At 42.9% G+C, this 13,940-nt stretch overlaps 1 protein-coding gene across 1 annotated transcript; it reads left to right on the top strand.

The window, feature by feature from the left end:
• The first annotated feature begins 7,418 nt into the window (after positions 1-7,418).
• Positions 7,419-12,983, top strand: FOLR2 (folate receptor beta). The gene is made up of 5 exons (XM_045555543.1): positions 7,419-7,562; positions 9,101-9,262; positions 11,932-12,120; positions 12,238-12,373; positions 12,516-12,983. The coding sequence occupies exons 1-5, from the start codon at positions 7,536-7,538 to the stop codon at positions 12,794-12,796; spliced, it is 795 nt and encodes a 264-aa protein (XP_045411499.1). The 5' UTR covers positions 7,419-7,535; the 3' UTR covers positions 12,797-12,983.
• The last annotated feature ends 957 nt before the right edge of the window (positions 12,984-13,940 follow it).

The raw sequence follows: 13,940 nt of genomic DNA, 5'->3' as shown, positions 1-13,940 counted from the left end.
TTATTTAAAAAAACACCAAATAAAAAGTCTGGAGTTTAACAATAAAATAATCAAAACTAAAAATTTACTAGAAGGGCTCAGCAGCAGATTTGAAGTGATAGAAAAAAGAATCTGGGCAAGGCGTGGTGGCTCACACCTGTAATCCTAGCACTCTGGGAGGCTGAGGCGGGTGGATCATTTGAGCTCAGGAGTTCGAGACCAGCCTGAGCAAGAGTGAGACCCCGTCTCTACTAAAAAATAGAAAGAAATTAGCTGAACGACTAAAAAATTATATAGAAAACATTAGCTGGGCATGGTGGTGCATGCCTGTAGTCCCAGCTACTTGGGAGGCTGAGGCAGAATGATTGTTTGAGCCCAGGAGTTTGAGGTTGCTTTGAGCTAGGCTGACGCCACAGCACTCTAGCCAGGGTGACAGAGCAGGACTCTGCCTCAAATAAATAAATAAGAAAGAAAAAAGAATCTGAAATTTGAAGATAGAAAATAGAAACTGTCCATGCTTAAGAATAAAAAAATTAAAGAAAAATGAAGAGAAATAATGAAGAAAAATGAAGAGAACCTAAAGGAATATCATCAAGCACATGAAAATACACAAAGGAAGTGCCAGAAGAAATGTAGAGAGAACAAAAGGCATAAATAATGATGGCTAAAGCCTCTACATTTTATTTAAAAAAGTAATCTACACATCTAAGAAGCTCAATAAACTTCAGCAAGACAAAAAGAAATTCACACCTAAACACAATAGTCAAACTACTGAAAGATGAAGAGAAAATCTTAAAAAACAGCAATAGAAAAATGACTCATCATTTGTAAAGGAATCATAACAAGATCAACAGCTAATATCTCATCTGAAACTGTGCAGGCCAGAAGGTAGTGGGATGACATATTCAAAGTGCTGAAAGAAAAAAGACTGTCAACCAGGAATTCTATAACCAGAGACACTATCATTTAAAAATGAAGGAGAAATTAAGGCATTCCCAAATAAGCAAAAACTGAGGAAATCTATCACTATCAGACCTGCCCTATAAGAAATTCTAAAGGTTGTCCTTCAGGCTGAAATGAAAGGACACTAGACAGTAACTTGAATCCATATGAAGAAATAAAAGAGCACCAATAAAAGTTAATACATAGATAAATATAAAATACCATATAAATGCATTTATTACTCTTGTTACTCTTTTCTTATCCTGTCTAGTTGAAAAAGACAATTATATAAGGAATAATTTTAAAATTGTATTGATGGGCTTATATTGTATAAAGATGTGATTTATATGACAATAATAGCACAAAAGAGTAGAGGAGAGAGTGAAGCTCTACTGGTGTAAATTTTTGAACACTTAAAATTTAGTTTGTATTAATTTGAACTAGATTTTACAATTAAAATTAAGATTCTAATTGTATTCCCAGACTGACCACTAAGAAAAAAATGTTTAAACATAGTTAAAGAAACAAGAGAATTAAAATGGTACACAAGAAAAATCTTTTAAACATAAAAGAAGGCAGTAATGGAGAAATAGAGCAACAAAAAAGAGAAAAGACTTACAGAAAACAAAATTGCAGATGTAAATCCTTTATCATTAGTAATTACATTAAATATAATTGAATTAAACATTAATAATAATGCAGAGATTGGTAAATTAAAAACCCATTATCCAGCTGGGTGCATGGCTCATGCCTGTAATCCTAGCACTTTGAGAGGCTGAGGCAGGAGGATCACTTGAGCCCGGGAGTCTGAGGTTGCAGTGAGCTATGATGCTGCTGCAGCACTCTAGCCTAGGCAACAGAGTGAGACTCTGTCTCAAAAAAAAAAAAAAAGTCCCAAACCAAACCAAAAATGCTATTATACAATTATATACTAAACTATATGAGCCACTACATGAGCCACCCTTTTCATTCATGGACACACAGAGGTTGAAATTAAAATTAAAAAAAAAAAGAATTGGGCCGGGCGCGGTGGCTCATGCCTGTAATCCTAGCACTCTGGGAGGCCGAGGCGGGTGGATCGCTTGAGGTCAGGAGTTCGAGACTAGCCTGAGCAAGAGTGAGACCCCATCTCTATTAAAAATAGAAAGAAATTATCTGGCCAACTAAAAATATATATATATAGAAAAAAAATTAGCTGGGCATGGTGGCGCATGCCTGTAGTCCCAGCTACTCGGGAGGCTGAGGCAGAAGGATCGCTTAAGCCCAGGAGTCTGAGGTTGCTGTGAGCTAGGCTGACGCCACGGCACTCACTCTAGCCCGGGCAACAGAGCGAGACTGTGTCTCAAAAAAAAAAAAAAAAAGAATTGGAGAGAGAAATATACAATTAAATGATAACAATTGGAGATTTCAATACCCTACCACCAGTAGTAAATAGAATAACTAGGCAGAAGATCAACAGGGAAGTACAGGACTTGAAAGGCACCATAAACCAACTAGACCTAGCAGACATCTACAGAGCATTCCAACCAAACAATAGCAGAATATTCATTCTTTTCAGGTGAATATGGAACACCATAATTTAGGCCATACAAAGGTACCAATAAATAAATTTAAAATAATTGAAAAAATATAAAATATCTTCTCTGACCATTATAGAATGAAATTAGAAATCAATAAGAGAAGAAAAATTAGGAAATCCACAAATAGGTAGAAATTAAATAACTCATAAATAACCAAAAGTCAAAGAATAAATCACAAGGAAAATTAGAAAATACTTCAAGATGAATCAAATGAAAATATAAAATATGAAAACTTATCAGAGGAAGCCAAAGCATGCTTAGAGAGAAATTTAGATCTTTAAATATCTATATAAAAAAGGAGAAAGTGCTTAATAACCTAACTTACCATCTTAAAAAAAACATAAAAAGAAGAGCAAAATAAACTAGCAGAAGAAAGGAAATAATAAAAGAGCAAAAATAAATGGAATAGAGGATAGAAAAAAAATGAAAATAAAAAAATCAAAGTTGGTTTGTTTTTAAAACATCAACACAACTGATAAGCCTTAGGTAGATTGATTAAGAAAAAAGAGAGAAGATTCAAATTAATAAAATTATTAATAAAATAGGAAACACCATTATTGATCTTACAGAAATAAAGAGGACTGTAAGGCTGCAGTCCCCAACCCTTCTGGCACCAGGGACCAGTTTCATGGAAGACAATTTTTCCATGGACCAGGGAAAGATGCAACTTTACAACTGAAGTAAGATGCTCACTTGCCACTAGAAAGCCTGCCACCAGATGTAGCTTAATTGTCACTTGCTGCTCACTGATAGGGTTTTGATGAGTCTGCTAGCAATTGATAATTGACTTACGGTCTCTGTGCAGTCAAACCTCTCTGCTAATGATAATCTCATTAACCTCAAATCATCAGGCATTAGATTTTCATAAGGAATGAGCAACCTAGATGCCTCGCATGCGCAGTTTACAGTAGGGTTCGTGCTCCTGTGAGAATCTAATGCTGCCGCTGGTCTGACCAGAGGCAGAGCTCAGGTGGTGATGCGAGCGATGGGGCACAGCTGTAAATACAGATGAAGCTTTTCTCGCCACAGGCTCACTGGTTGCTGTGTGGCCTCGTTCCTAACCTGCCACAGAGGACTGGTACCGGTCTGCAGCCTGGGGGTTGAGGACCACAGCTGTAAGGGGATACTGTAAACAACTGTATGACAATAAATTAGATAGCACAAATGAAATAAACAATTCCTGTAAGACACAAACTGCCAACTATAACACAGGAAGTAAAAAATCTGAATAGACGTGTAACAATTAAAGAGGTTGAATTAGTGATCTGAAAACTTCCCACAAAGAAATGTTTAGGCCCAGATGGTCTCAGTGGAAATTTTCACCAAATATTTAAAGAATAATTCATACTAATTCTTCACAAAATCTTCCAAAAAATAAGAGGAGGAAACATTTCCAAACTCATTCTATGAGTTGTATTATACCAACCGCTATTACCTCGGATATAAAATCAGACAAAGACATCACAAGAATACTACGGATCAATAGCCCTTATGAATGAAGATGTACATCTTCTCAACCAAATACTAGCAAACTGCATCTAGCAATATATCAAAGTATCATACCATTATCAAGGGGTTTTATCTCAGGAATGAAAGTTGGTTTAACACCCAAAAATCAATTGATGTATACCATATTACTAGAATAAAGGACAAAACCCATATTATCTCCATTAATACATAAAAACATCACTTGACAAGATCCAACATCCTTTCATGATTAAGCACACAAACAAACATTGAACAAACTAGAAACTGAAGGCAACTTTAATTCAAAACCTCATGAAGAGCATCTATGAAAAACCCACATAATATCTTATTCAATAGTGAAAGGCTTTCACCCTAAGATCACAAATAAGATAAGGATATCCACTCTCATCATGTTTATTCAACATTGTAGTAAAGGTTGTAGCTACAGCTATTCATCAAGAAAAAAAGGAATAAAAAGTATCCAGATTGGAAAGCAACAAGTAAAACTATTTCTATTACAGATGATATGATATTGTATATAGAAAATCCTAAGGACTCCACAAAAACATTATTATTACTACAAAGTGAGCTCAGCAAGTTTCAAAATACCAGATCAGTGCATAAAAATCAACTGTATTTTTATACACTAGCAATGAATAAATATGAAAATGAATTTAAGAATATGATTCCATTCACAATAGCATCAAAAAGAATAACATATTTAGGAATAAATTTAGCAAAAGAAGTAAAAGACTTGTAACTATAAAACAGTGTTGAAAGAAATTAAAAACCTAAATACATGGAAAGAAATCCCATATTTATCAGTCAGAAGACTTAATATTATTAAACAGCAATACTCCCCAAATTGATCTACAGATTCAACTCTATTCCTGTCAAAATCCCAGCTACCTATTTGGCAGAAATTGACAACCTGATCCTAAAATTCATACAAACATGGAGGAGACCAAGAATAGCCAAGACAATCTTGAAAAAGAAAAAAACTTGGAGGATTCACACTTTCTGATTTCAAAACTTACAAAACACAAAGCTACAATAATCAAGACAGCATGGGAGTGGCATAAGAACAGATATACGTCAATGAAATAGAATGGAGAGTCCAGGTTTTTGACAGGGGTGTCAAAATATTTCAGTGGGGAAAAGAATAGTCTTTAACAAATGGTGCCAGGACACAACTAGATATTCACATCCAAAACAATAAAGTTGGGCCCTTATCTTACACCTTTGTGCAGGTGTAATATACCTAAAATAACCTAAATACATGGAAACCTAATACACTTGTATAATATGCCTATATAAATACACCTTTTATACAATATTTAAAAATTAACTCAAAATGGATCCAAGACCTAAACATAAGAGCTAAAATGATAAAACTCTGAAGAAAACATAGGGAAAGAGCTTCATGATATTGGATTAGGCAATGGGTTCTTGAATAGCACAGGCAACAAAAGGAAAAATAGATAATTGAACTATATCAAAAGCAAAAACTTCTGTGTATCAAAGGACAAGTAGGCCGGTGTGGTGGCTCACGCCTATAATCCCAGCACTTTCGGAGGCCAAGGTGGGAGAATGGTTTGACACTAGGAGTTTGAGACTAGCCTGGGCAACATAGTGAGACCCTATCTCTACAAAAGGATTAAAAAATTAGCCAGGCATAGTGGTGTGTGTCCCAGTTACTCAGGAGACTGAGGTGGTAGGATCACTTGAGCCCAGGAGTTTGAGGCTGCAGTGACCTATGATGATGCCACTGCCTTGATGCCTGGGCAACAGAGCAAGACCCTATTTAAAATTTTTAAAAATGAAAATAAAAAAAAGACAATCAACACAGTGAAAAGGCAACCTATGGAATGCTAGAAAATATTGGTAAATTATATAGCTGATAAAAGGAAGATACACAAACAGCCAACAAGCATAGCAAAAGATGCTCAACATCACTAATCACTAGGAAATACAAATCAAATCCACAATGAGATACCTCACAGTGAGATACTCACCTCACATTCAGTACGACGGCTACTATAAAACAAAAAAACCCAAAACCCAGAAAATAAGTGTTGGTGAGGATGTGGAGAAACTGGAACCCATGTGCACTGTTGTTGGGAATGTAAAATGTTGCAGCCACTAAGGAAACCAGTATGGCAGTTCCTCAAACATTAAATACAGATTACCATATAATCCAGAAATTCCACTTCTGCATATATACACAAAATAACTGAACACAGAGTCTATTTGTAGAGATATTTATACGCCCATGTTCATAGCAGTATTCTACACGATAGCCAAGAGGTGGAAGCAACCCACCGACAGATGAATGAGTTAGGAAAATATGGTATATCCATACAATGGAGTGATACTCAGCCTGAAAAAGGAAGAAAATCCTGACACATGCTACAACATGGATGAACCTTAAGGACATTATGCTAAGTGAAATAAGCCAGTCACAAGAGGACATAGACTACATGATTCCATTTACATGGAGGTGCCAAGAGTAGTCAAATTTATAGAGACAGAAAATAGAATGGTGGTTGGCAGGGACTGGGGGAAGGGGAAATAGAGAGCCGTTTAATGGATATAGAGTCTGTTTTGTAAAATAAAACGGTCCCAGAGAGTGGTTGCACAACAGTGTGTATATATTTAATGCTACTGAATTGTAAAGATAGATATGTTAAGGTGGTAACTTTTATGTAATGTGCATTTTTACCACTAAAAAGACCATTAAAAATTGCTTAATTATGTTTTCAGGAATGCTAGATGGTGGCCAGGCGTGGTGGGTCACGCCTGTAATCCTAGCACTCCAGGAGGCTGAGGCAGGAGGATCACTTGAGGTCAGGGGTTTGAGGTTGCTGTGAGCTAGGTTGATGCCACGGCACTCCAGCCTGGGAAACAGAGTGAGACTCCTCTCAAAAAAAAAAGAAAAGAAAAAAAAAAAGAAAAGAAAAAGACTGCTAGATGGTGAAATATTGTCATTTATCAGATTGGAAACAATTTTTATTTTTCTGTTACCCCGAGTAAATCCCTTGACTTCTGTACGTCAATTTCTCAATTTTTGTATGTACCAGGCTTTGTCCAGATATAATTCTCAAATATTTTCTAGTGAACAAACTAAAGTTTTCCCAAGGTTGTGCAAAAGATGGAGCTCTCACTGGGTCCCCTTGGCCTGACCCTAAAGCCTGGTGGGTTCTTCTCCACCAGGCTGCAACACCATCAAACTGGCCATACCCTGACAAGCAAAATTCAGATCCCCTGGAGACGAGCAATTCTCTAGATTTTGATGAATGTCGCATGTGTGGACCCTGGATGAGTAAATAAACAAAGGAATGAATACAACCAGGCATGACCAAATTGACAGATTCACGGAGCCTTGAAGAGGGTGGGGTCTGGAAAAGAAGGAATTGAGGAAGGAGAAGGGCTAAGTGGGGAAATCTCATTCTGTGCTTACCAGAGCTTACAGTCCACCCTGCACTGGGGACAGAGCCCGCTGGAGACAGCCTAGGGGCCTGGATCTGTTGACAGCCTAGAAAAAGACCAACTCGGACACAGCTGTGCATGCTCTCAGCAGCAACGGAAGTTCAGGCAAGATGTCCTCAAAAGGGAAGGGTGACAAGGGCGATGGGGAGACTTGGTGGATTTGTGCATAGCAGAGGGACATATTTTTCTTTAGGAAGATCACTTTGGCTCCTATGGGGAAGGCAACTTAAAGGGGAGGAAATTGGAGGAGGGAAGACCTGACCCCAAACACAGAGCCATGGGACATGACTTTTTGGAAGGACTCTTGCCAGAGCTTGGTGATCAACTACATGCAGGGATGGTCGGGGAGAGGAAGGGGTCTCCATGGTCAACTCTTAGGTACTTCAGTGACAGAGCCCAAAGGAGCAGATCTGCAATGGGTGAGGGTAGGGTGGGGGTGAAGGGCAGGAATGAACAGAAGAGAAGGGGGCTGACAATTTTTCTGGGTACCTCACATCATTCCAAGTGCTTGTCTGGCTCCAAAATGGGGGACGTTGGCCGGGCGCGGTGGCTCACACCTGTAATCCTAGCACTCTGGGAGGCCGAGGCGGGCGGATTGTTTGAGCTCAGGAGTTCGAGACCAGCCTGAGCAAGAGGGAGACTCCGCCTCTACTAAAAATAGAAAAGAAATTATACAGACAGCTAAAAACATATATATACATATAGAAAAAATTAGCCGGGCATGGTGGCGCATGCCTGTAGTCCCAGATACTCGGGAGGCTGAGGCAGGAGGATTGCTCGAGCCCAGGAGTCTGAGGTTGCTGTGAGCTAGGCTGATGCCACGGCACTCTAGCCCAGGCAACAGAGTGAGACTCTGTCTCAAACAAAACAAAACAAAACAAAACAAAATGGGGGACATTTATGTTGTTCATCAGGTCTAAGGGTCTCTGCGCTTGATTTTTGAGAGGCGAGGTGGGGTCTGGTGCACTAGCCCAGAGATAGTGGAGGACGCCAGACTCGGGATGGGATAGAGAGGAAATGGCTTTCAGAGAATAGGGAAGGAAAAAGTCTGAGGAAGCAAAGCTGTTTAAAGACCAGTACTTTTTCCATTTCTCTATCATGTAAGCAAAACACCATCCTGTGGGCCACTTGATCCTCGTGACCCTCTGGAGAACTCAGCAGAGCTTGGTCACTGGCTTCCCCAGGGCTAACAGGGTTACTAAGCTGGCACGGGAACCCAGGTGACCCAGAGCCTAAGTACAGAGCACTTGCTGGATGTCGGATGAGGGCACTGTGTGTCCCTGGCCCTTTTCAGGGCAGCAGGGCATGGACCTGAACTATTTAATTACTTGTCATAGATAAAGTCTAGAGAGAGGTGCGGGCACAGGTGAGCCAGGGTATCTCCTCCAACTTCAGAAGACTCCTCCAGGGCCCACCCACTCCCCTTCTGAGCACCCCCAGCCTGGGAGTGAGGGAGCCCCCCAACCAGCCAACTTTCTCAACCCCAAACTCAAGAAGTCTCAGGACCCCAGCACTGAAGAAACAGGGTCTGACCTCATCTTTCACTGTAGGGATGGGGAGACTGAGGCAGAGGGTGAAGGGGCTTCCTGTCTGGAGCTCTTTCTCCTCAGGCCTTGGTCTCCCTTCCCTGGATCCCTCTGCAGGGACAGAAAGACATGGCCTGGAAATTGATGTCACTTCTGCTGCTTCTGGCCTGGGCAGCCACCACGTGCAGTGCCCGGGACAGGAGCGATCTTCTCAATGTCTGTATGGACGCCAAGCACCACAAGACAAAGCCAGGTCCTGAAGACAAGCTGCATGACCAGGTATGGCTGGAGCGTGGCTCCAGTTGGGGAGGGGGCTGGTTCTGACAGGGAGGAGGAAGTGAGAGTGGTGGGGGAGGGGTTGAGGGGTCAGACACCTCCACACCCTGAGTTTTTGCTTGGGGAAGATGGAGTAAGGACAGTGGTTAAGGTGATTTTAGGGGTGTCCTCCGAGAGGAGGATAGCATGTTGGCAATGATACTGAGTAATCACTGGTTGAGTCCTTACTAGATGTCATGTGTTTTGCATGCATGATTTCATATTCCCAGCAGTGCTTCCATGTAGGTAGATGTCTCCACATTACACAAAGAGGGGAAACTGAGACTCACAGAAGCACATGAACCCACACAAGAGTTGGACATGACCAGTCCTGTGGTTGTGCAGGGGTAGCACTGAGGGGGGGGGGCTCCTCCGTTGGAGGTGAGAGACTATGAGCAGACGGCTCTTCCTGCCCTCACTATGCCGGTTCCGTGGAGTGCCAAGGGTAGAAGAGGACGGCCCCTCTGACTGTGACACAGGGGCTCAGCATACACACAGTCTATAAAAATTCATGCCAGCGGATTGCAATCCTATTAGACTCAATGTCTCCTTTTTATGACAAATATTTTTCAGACTCTCTTTTGTATCCTGAAATGAAATTTAAAGCTAATAGAACCTATTTGTATATATAATTTTAAAAATATCAACATAATGCTCTATCTGTAAAATGAAGAAGCAGCAAACAGAAAGTACCTTATAATAAAATAATATATATTTCAATACGTTAATCATCTGGTATGACTACATTAGAAGACATTAGGAAAAAGTACATGTTTGCTTTCTTAAAAATTTTTTTAGAGATAGGGTCTTTCTCTGTTGCCCGGGCTGGAGTGCAGTGGTGTGATCATAACTCACTGCAGCCTCAAACTCTTGGGCTCAAGTGATCCTCCTGCCTCATTCTCCTGAGTAGCTGGGACTAAAGAAGCATGCCACACCTCCTGGCTAATTTTTTTTTAAACTTATGCTGCCCAGGCTAGTCTCAAACTCCTGGCCTCAAGCAATCCTCTTGCCTCAGCCTCCCAAAGTGCTGGGATTACAGGTGTGCATCACCACACCAAGCCTACACATGCTTTTATTCACAGCATTATTATTAACGGGGTAGCGCCTAATGAAGATTGATATAGATGTGTTCTATTGGCACTTTAAATGCTACGAGATACTCTAAGCATTAATGACATAATTTCCTAAAATAGTGAATAACTCCAGTAGAACAAAACACATAACAGCCTTCTATCTCATGGTATTTGCAGTCTTGGAAAACCCAGTCTATATTAAAGACTTATGGAAACATGATATGGCTATATGTAAGATGGAGATAGGTTTAGATTTCAGAAATCATGAATAGGTCTTCCATTCACTTTCTCAGTAAATATTTTCCTGGGCCTACTATGTGTCTGGCACTGGTCTAGCTATTGGGGACACAGATCTTAATACTTGTTAAGAATAATAAATCTATTCAAATTATATTACTGCATGGCTAACTTCTCCTCTTTTGCCCAAAATGTCACCTTGCAATGAGGTTTTTCCCAACCTATTTAAAACTTCAACAATCATCCCATACTGCACATTCCCCTTCCTTGCTATAATTTTCCCCATATCATTTATCATATCCTGACATGCCATATTTTTTCTCATTTAGTTTTCTTACTGTCTCCTCTGACGAGGATGTAAGTTTCATGAACACATATTTCTGGTATTTTGTTTTCTGCTGTATTCCCAGCATCTACAACAGGGACGAGCAGAGAGTCGGTGCTCAATAATTATGTTTTTAAATGAATATGTAAAAGGACTTTTTTTTTTGGCAAGCACAAAAATGAAGTTTATTGAGAAGAGAAAACTACGATTATAGGGCAAGAGCAAGATACAGGTTTAGAGAGCATGGTACATATCCTACAGATGACGACCGGACCCATTGTTGCAGCAAAGGGAGAGCAAAAGGAAGGGTGCAAAAAGGCTATAAAAGGACTTTTAATAAAGTGTTAAGATTACCAGCTCCGGACCCAGTGAGGGCCACCACAGCCAACGCCCCGGCCCTGGCCTGGGGCTCCTGGTGGACAGCCCTGCCAAGCCCACCCGATGGAGGGGCACTCCCTGGCCCCTGGCTACCCTCCTGTCCTCCACCCAGGGACCCCTCCTTCTCCAGGCCACCTGTCCTGTGTTGACACTCGCCTCAAAAGCCCCTTTTCCCAGAAGAGGCTTGTCTTAGAGAAGTCTCATCTGTTCACCCTCCGGTCAGTTTCAGGGGAAGGAAATGAAATCTTCCCCTCTGGACATAAACTACAGCCTTCTGTGCTGTTGAGTTCATGGTACCAAAAAGCTTATCCAGTGCTCGCCAGATCTCCCGTTGCAGTGGCATCCTGCCACCTGGGGAAGCACCCGCCAGGTCAGGCCTGTATAAATAACTACACCCCCCTCAGCTCCCACAGCCCACTGCTGTAATGGTGTCTCCCCCTGCAACACCTGCACCCTGAGATGGGGGATCCTGGAGGCCAAGGGCAGAGGGGCCATCACAGTGAGTGTTCCCAGGACAACCTGCCCGGGTCAGGGGATCAAGAACCAAATGGGGGAAAAAGCTGGAGATGGCAGAAGGTGGTAGTGGGGGAGGGACTTAGTCCTGTGTCTTCCCCACCCAGTGCAGTCCCTGGAGGAAAAACGCCTGCTGCTCCGTCAACACCAGCCAGGAGCTGCATAAGGACACCTCCCGCCTGTATAACTTTAACTGGGACCACTGTGGCAAGATGGAGCCAGCCTGCAAGCGCCACTTCATCCAGGACACCTGTCTCTATGAGTGTTCACCCAACCTGGGGCCCTGGATCCAGCAGGTAGGGTATCTCCCTCACTCCACCCCAGGAGGCTGCCCTCCAGCTCAGTTCCCTTCAAGGCTATGGCTGGCAACATCCCTGGCTGAGAAGAGCCCTGCCTCCCCACTTCCCACCCAGGTGGATCAGAGCTGGCGAAAAGAACGTTTTCTGGATGTGCCCTTATGCAAAGAGGACTGTCAGCACTGGTGGGAAGACTGCCGCACTTCCTTCACCTGCAAGAGCAACTGGCACAAGGGCTGGGAATGGACCTCAGGTGAGGGCCTGGAAGTTGAAAGATGGAGTTGGGGTTTGGAAAAAGGGGTGTTTGAAGATTTGAGGTTGGTTGAGGATTTGGGGGGGGTAGCCAGAAACTGAGCTTTGGGCCCAGTGTGTATCCACCATCTCTCTCTCTGCAGGAGTTAACAAGTGCCCAGCCGGGACCACCTGCCGCACATTTGAGTCCTACTTCCCCTCGCCAGCTGCCCTTTGTGAGGGCCTCTGGAGTCACTCCTACAAGGTCAGCAACTACAGCCGAGGGAGTGGCCGCTGCATCCAGATGTGGTTTGACCCAGCCCAGGGCAACCCCAACGAGGAGGTGGCGAAGTTCTATGCTGAGGCCATGAGCACTGGGGCCATGCCCCATGGGACTGGGGCTCTCCTGCTCAGCCTGGCCCTGACGCTGCAACTCCCTGGCTGAGTCCAGTCCTCCCAAGACCTCCTTTCTGCCTGGCCCCAGCTTGGATGACCAGGCTGGGCTCAGCTTGTCTCCCACAGATGACAGCCCTAAGCATGCCCATCCATTACCCACTCTTCTGTTACCCAGTTTCTGCTCCATAGCTTGCGGTTCCTCCAAGAATCAGTTCTAATAAACAGACTGACACATCCATGTCTGATGAATTATTTTGGTTTGAGTTTGTAGGACAGGAGACAGATTCCATAGCTTCTGGATTCCTTATGATTAGAGCAACTAGACCAGTGATTGAATCTCAGCTCTGTTACTTACTATGTGAAAGTGACATAGTTGTTTCTCTGCGCTAAACCTTGGTTTTCTCTTCAGTAAAATGAGGCTAATAATCCTTCCCTCAGCGTTATGAAATGTAAAGGAGCTGTTGCCTAGAAAGCAAGTGAGCCCAGTGCCTACACATTAATAGTCCTCAGGGACCCTGTAGCTCCTGGAGCCTCAAATGAGAGCCAGGTGCAGAACTTCTTATTTACATTGGTCTTCAAGGATCCCTCTTTCCCCCTAGCCTTGTCTGCCTGGCTCTGTGCTCAGCTCTGCAACGGGAAAGCTGGACTTTCAGGAGGATGAAAAAAATTCACACTGGCTAACGTGATGTGAATTGAAGGGGCAGAGTTGGGGCTTGGGACCCTCCGAGGAGGAAGAGAGCCAATTGGAGAGTGCAGTCTGGGGTATTCCTGGAGAACTTGTCCAGTGCTCCTGTGTCCTGGAGGTGTGGCTGCAAGAGGTTTAGGAACCCTTAGGGGCTTCCCAGGCGCAGAAGCCTCTGGCACCTTTGTCCTCTCCTGGGGTTGGTAGATATGCCTATCTTGGAGGGTTGCTCTGTCTTTGCACAGCCCTCAGGAGCTGGGCCCGAGTTGATTTCCAGGTCTCCTGCCATGTCTCCACACTCCTACTGCAATGGTCCCCAGAGAGGCACCTACCTGTCTGAGAACACCCCAGCGGGTGGGGCTGGCCCAGCTAGGACTGGAACTCAGGTGCGCAGCCTCCTAGTCCAGGTCTCTCCGACACTAGGGATTGCCCTCACACCATGCTCACCTTCCCTCATAGCAAAAGGTGGCTGACGGGGGAAGTTGGACACAGATTGGAGGATGAGTTACTG

This window comes from Lemur catta, chromosome 7, assembly GCF_020740605.2.
Source record: "Lemur catta isolate mLemCat1 chromosome 7, mLemCat1.pri, whole genome shotgun sequence".
NCBI lineage: Eukaryota > Metazoa > Chordata > Mammalia > Primates > Lemuridae > Lemur > Lemur catta.
This window is presented reverse-complemented; position numbering and strand designations above follow the sequence as displayed.

What these genes read in the sequence shown, in the direction of transcription:
- FOLR2 (XM_045555543.1), top strand. Translation starts at nt 7,536, where the DNA reads ATGCTCTCAGCAGCAACGGAAGTTCAG. An exon ending in CAGCAGCAACGGAAGTTCAG is followed by an intron (nt 7,563 to 9,100) that starts GCAAGATGTCCT and finishes ATCCCTCTGCAG; the next exon opens with GGACAGAAAGACATGGCCTG. An exon ending in TGGGGCCCTGGATCCAGCAG is followed by an intron (nt 12,121 to 12,237) that starts GTAGGGTATCTC and finishes CTTCCCACCCAG; the next exon opens with GTGGATCAGAGCTGGCGAAA.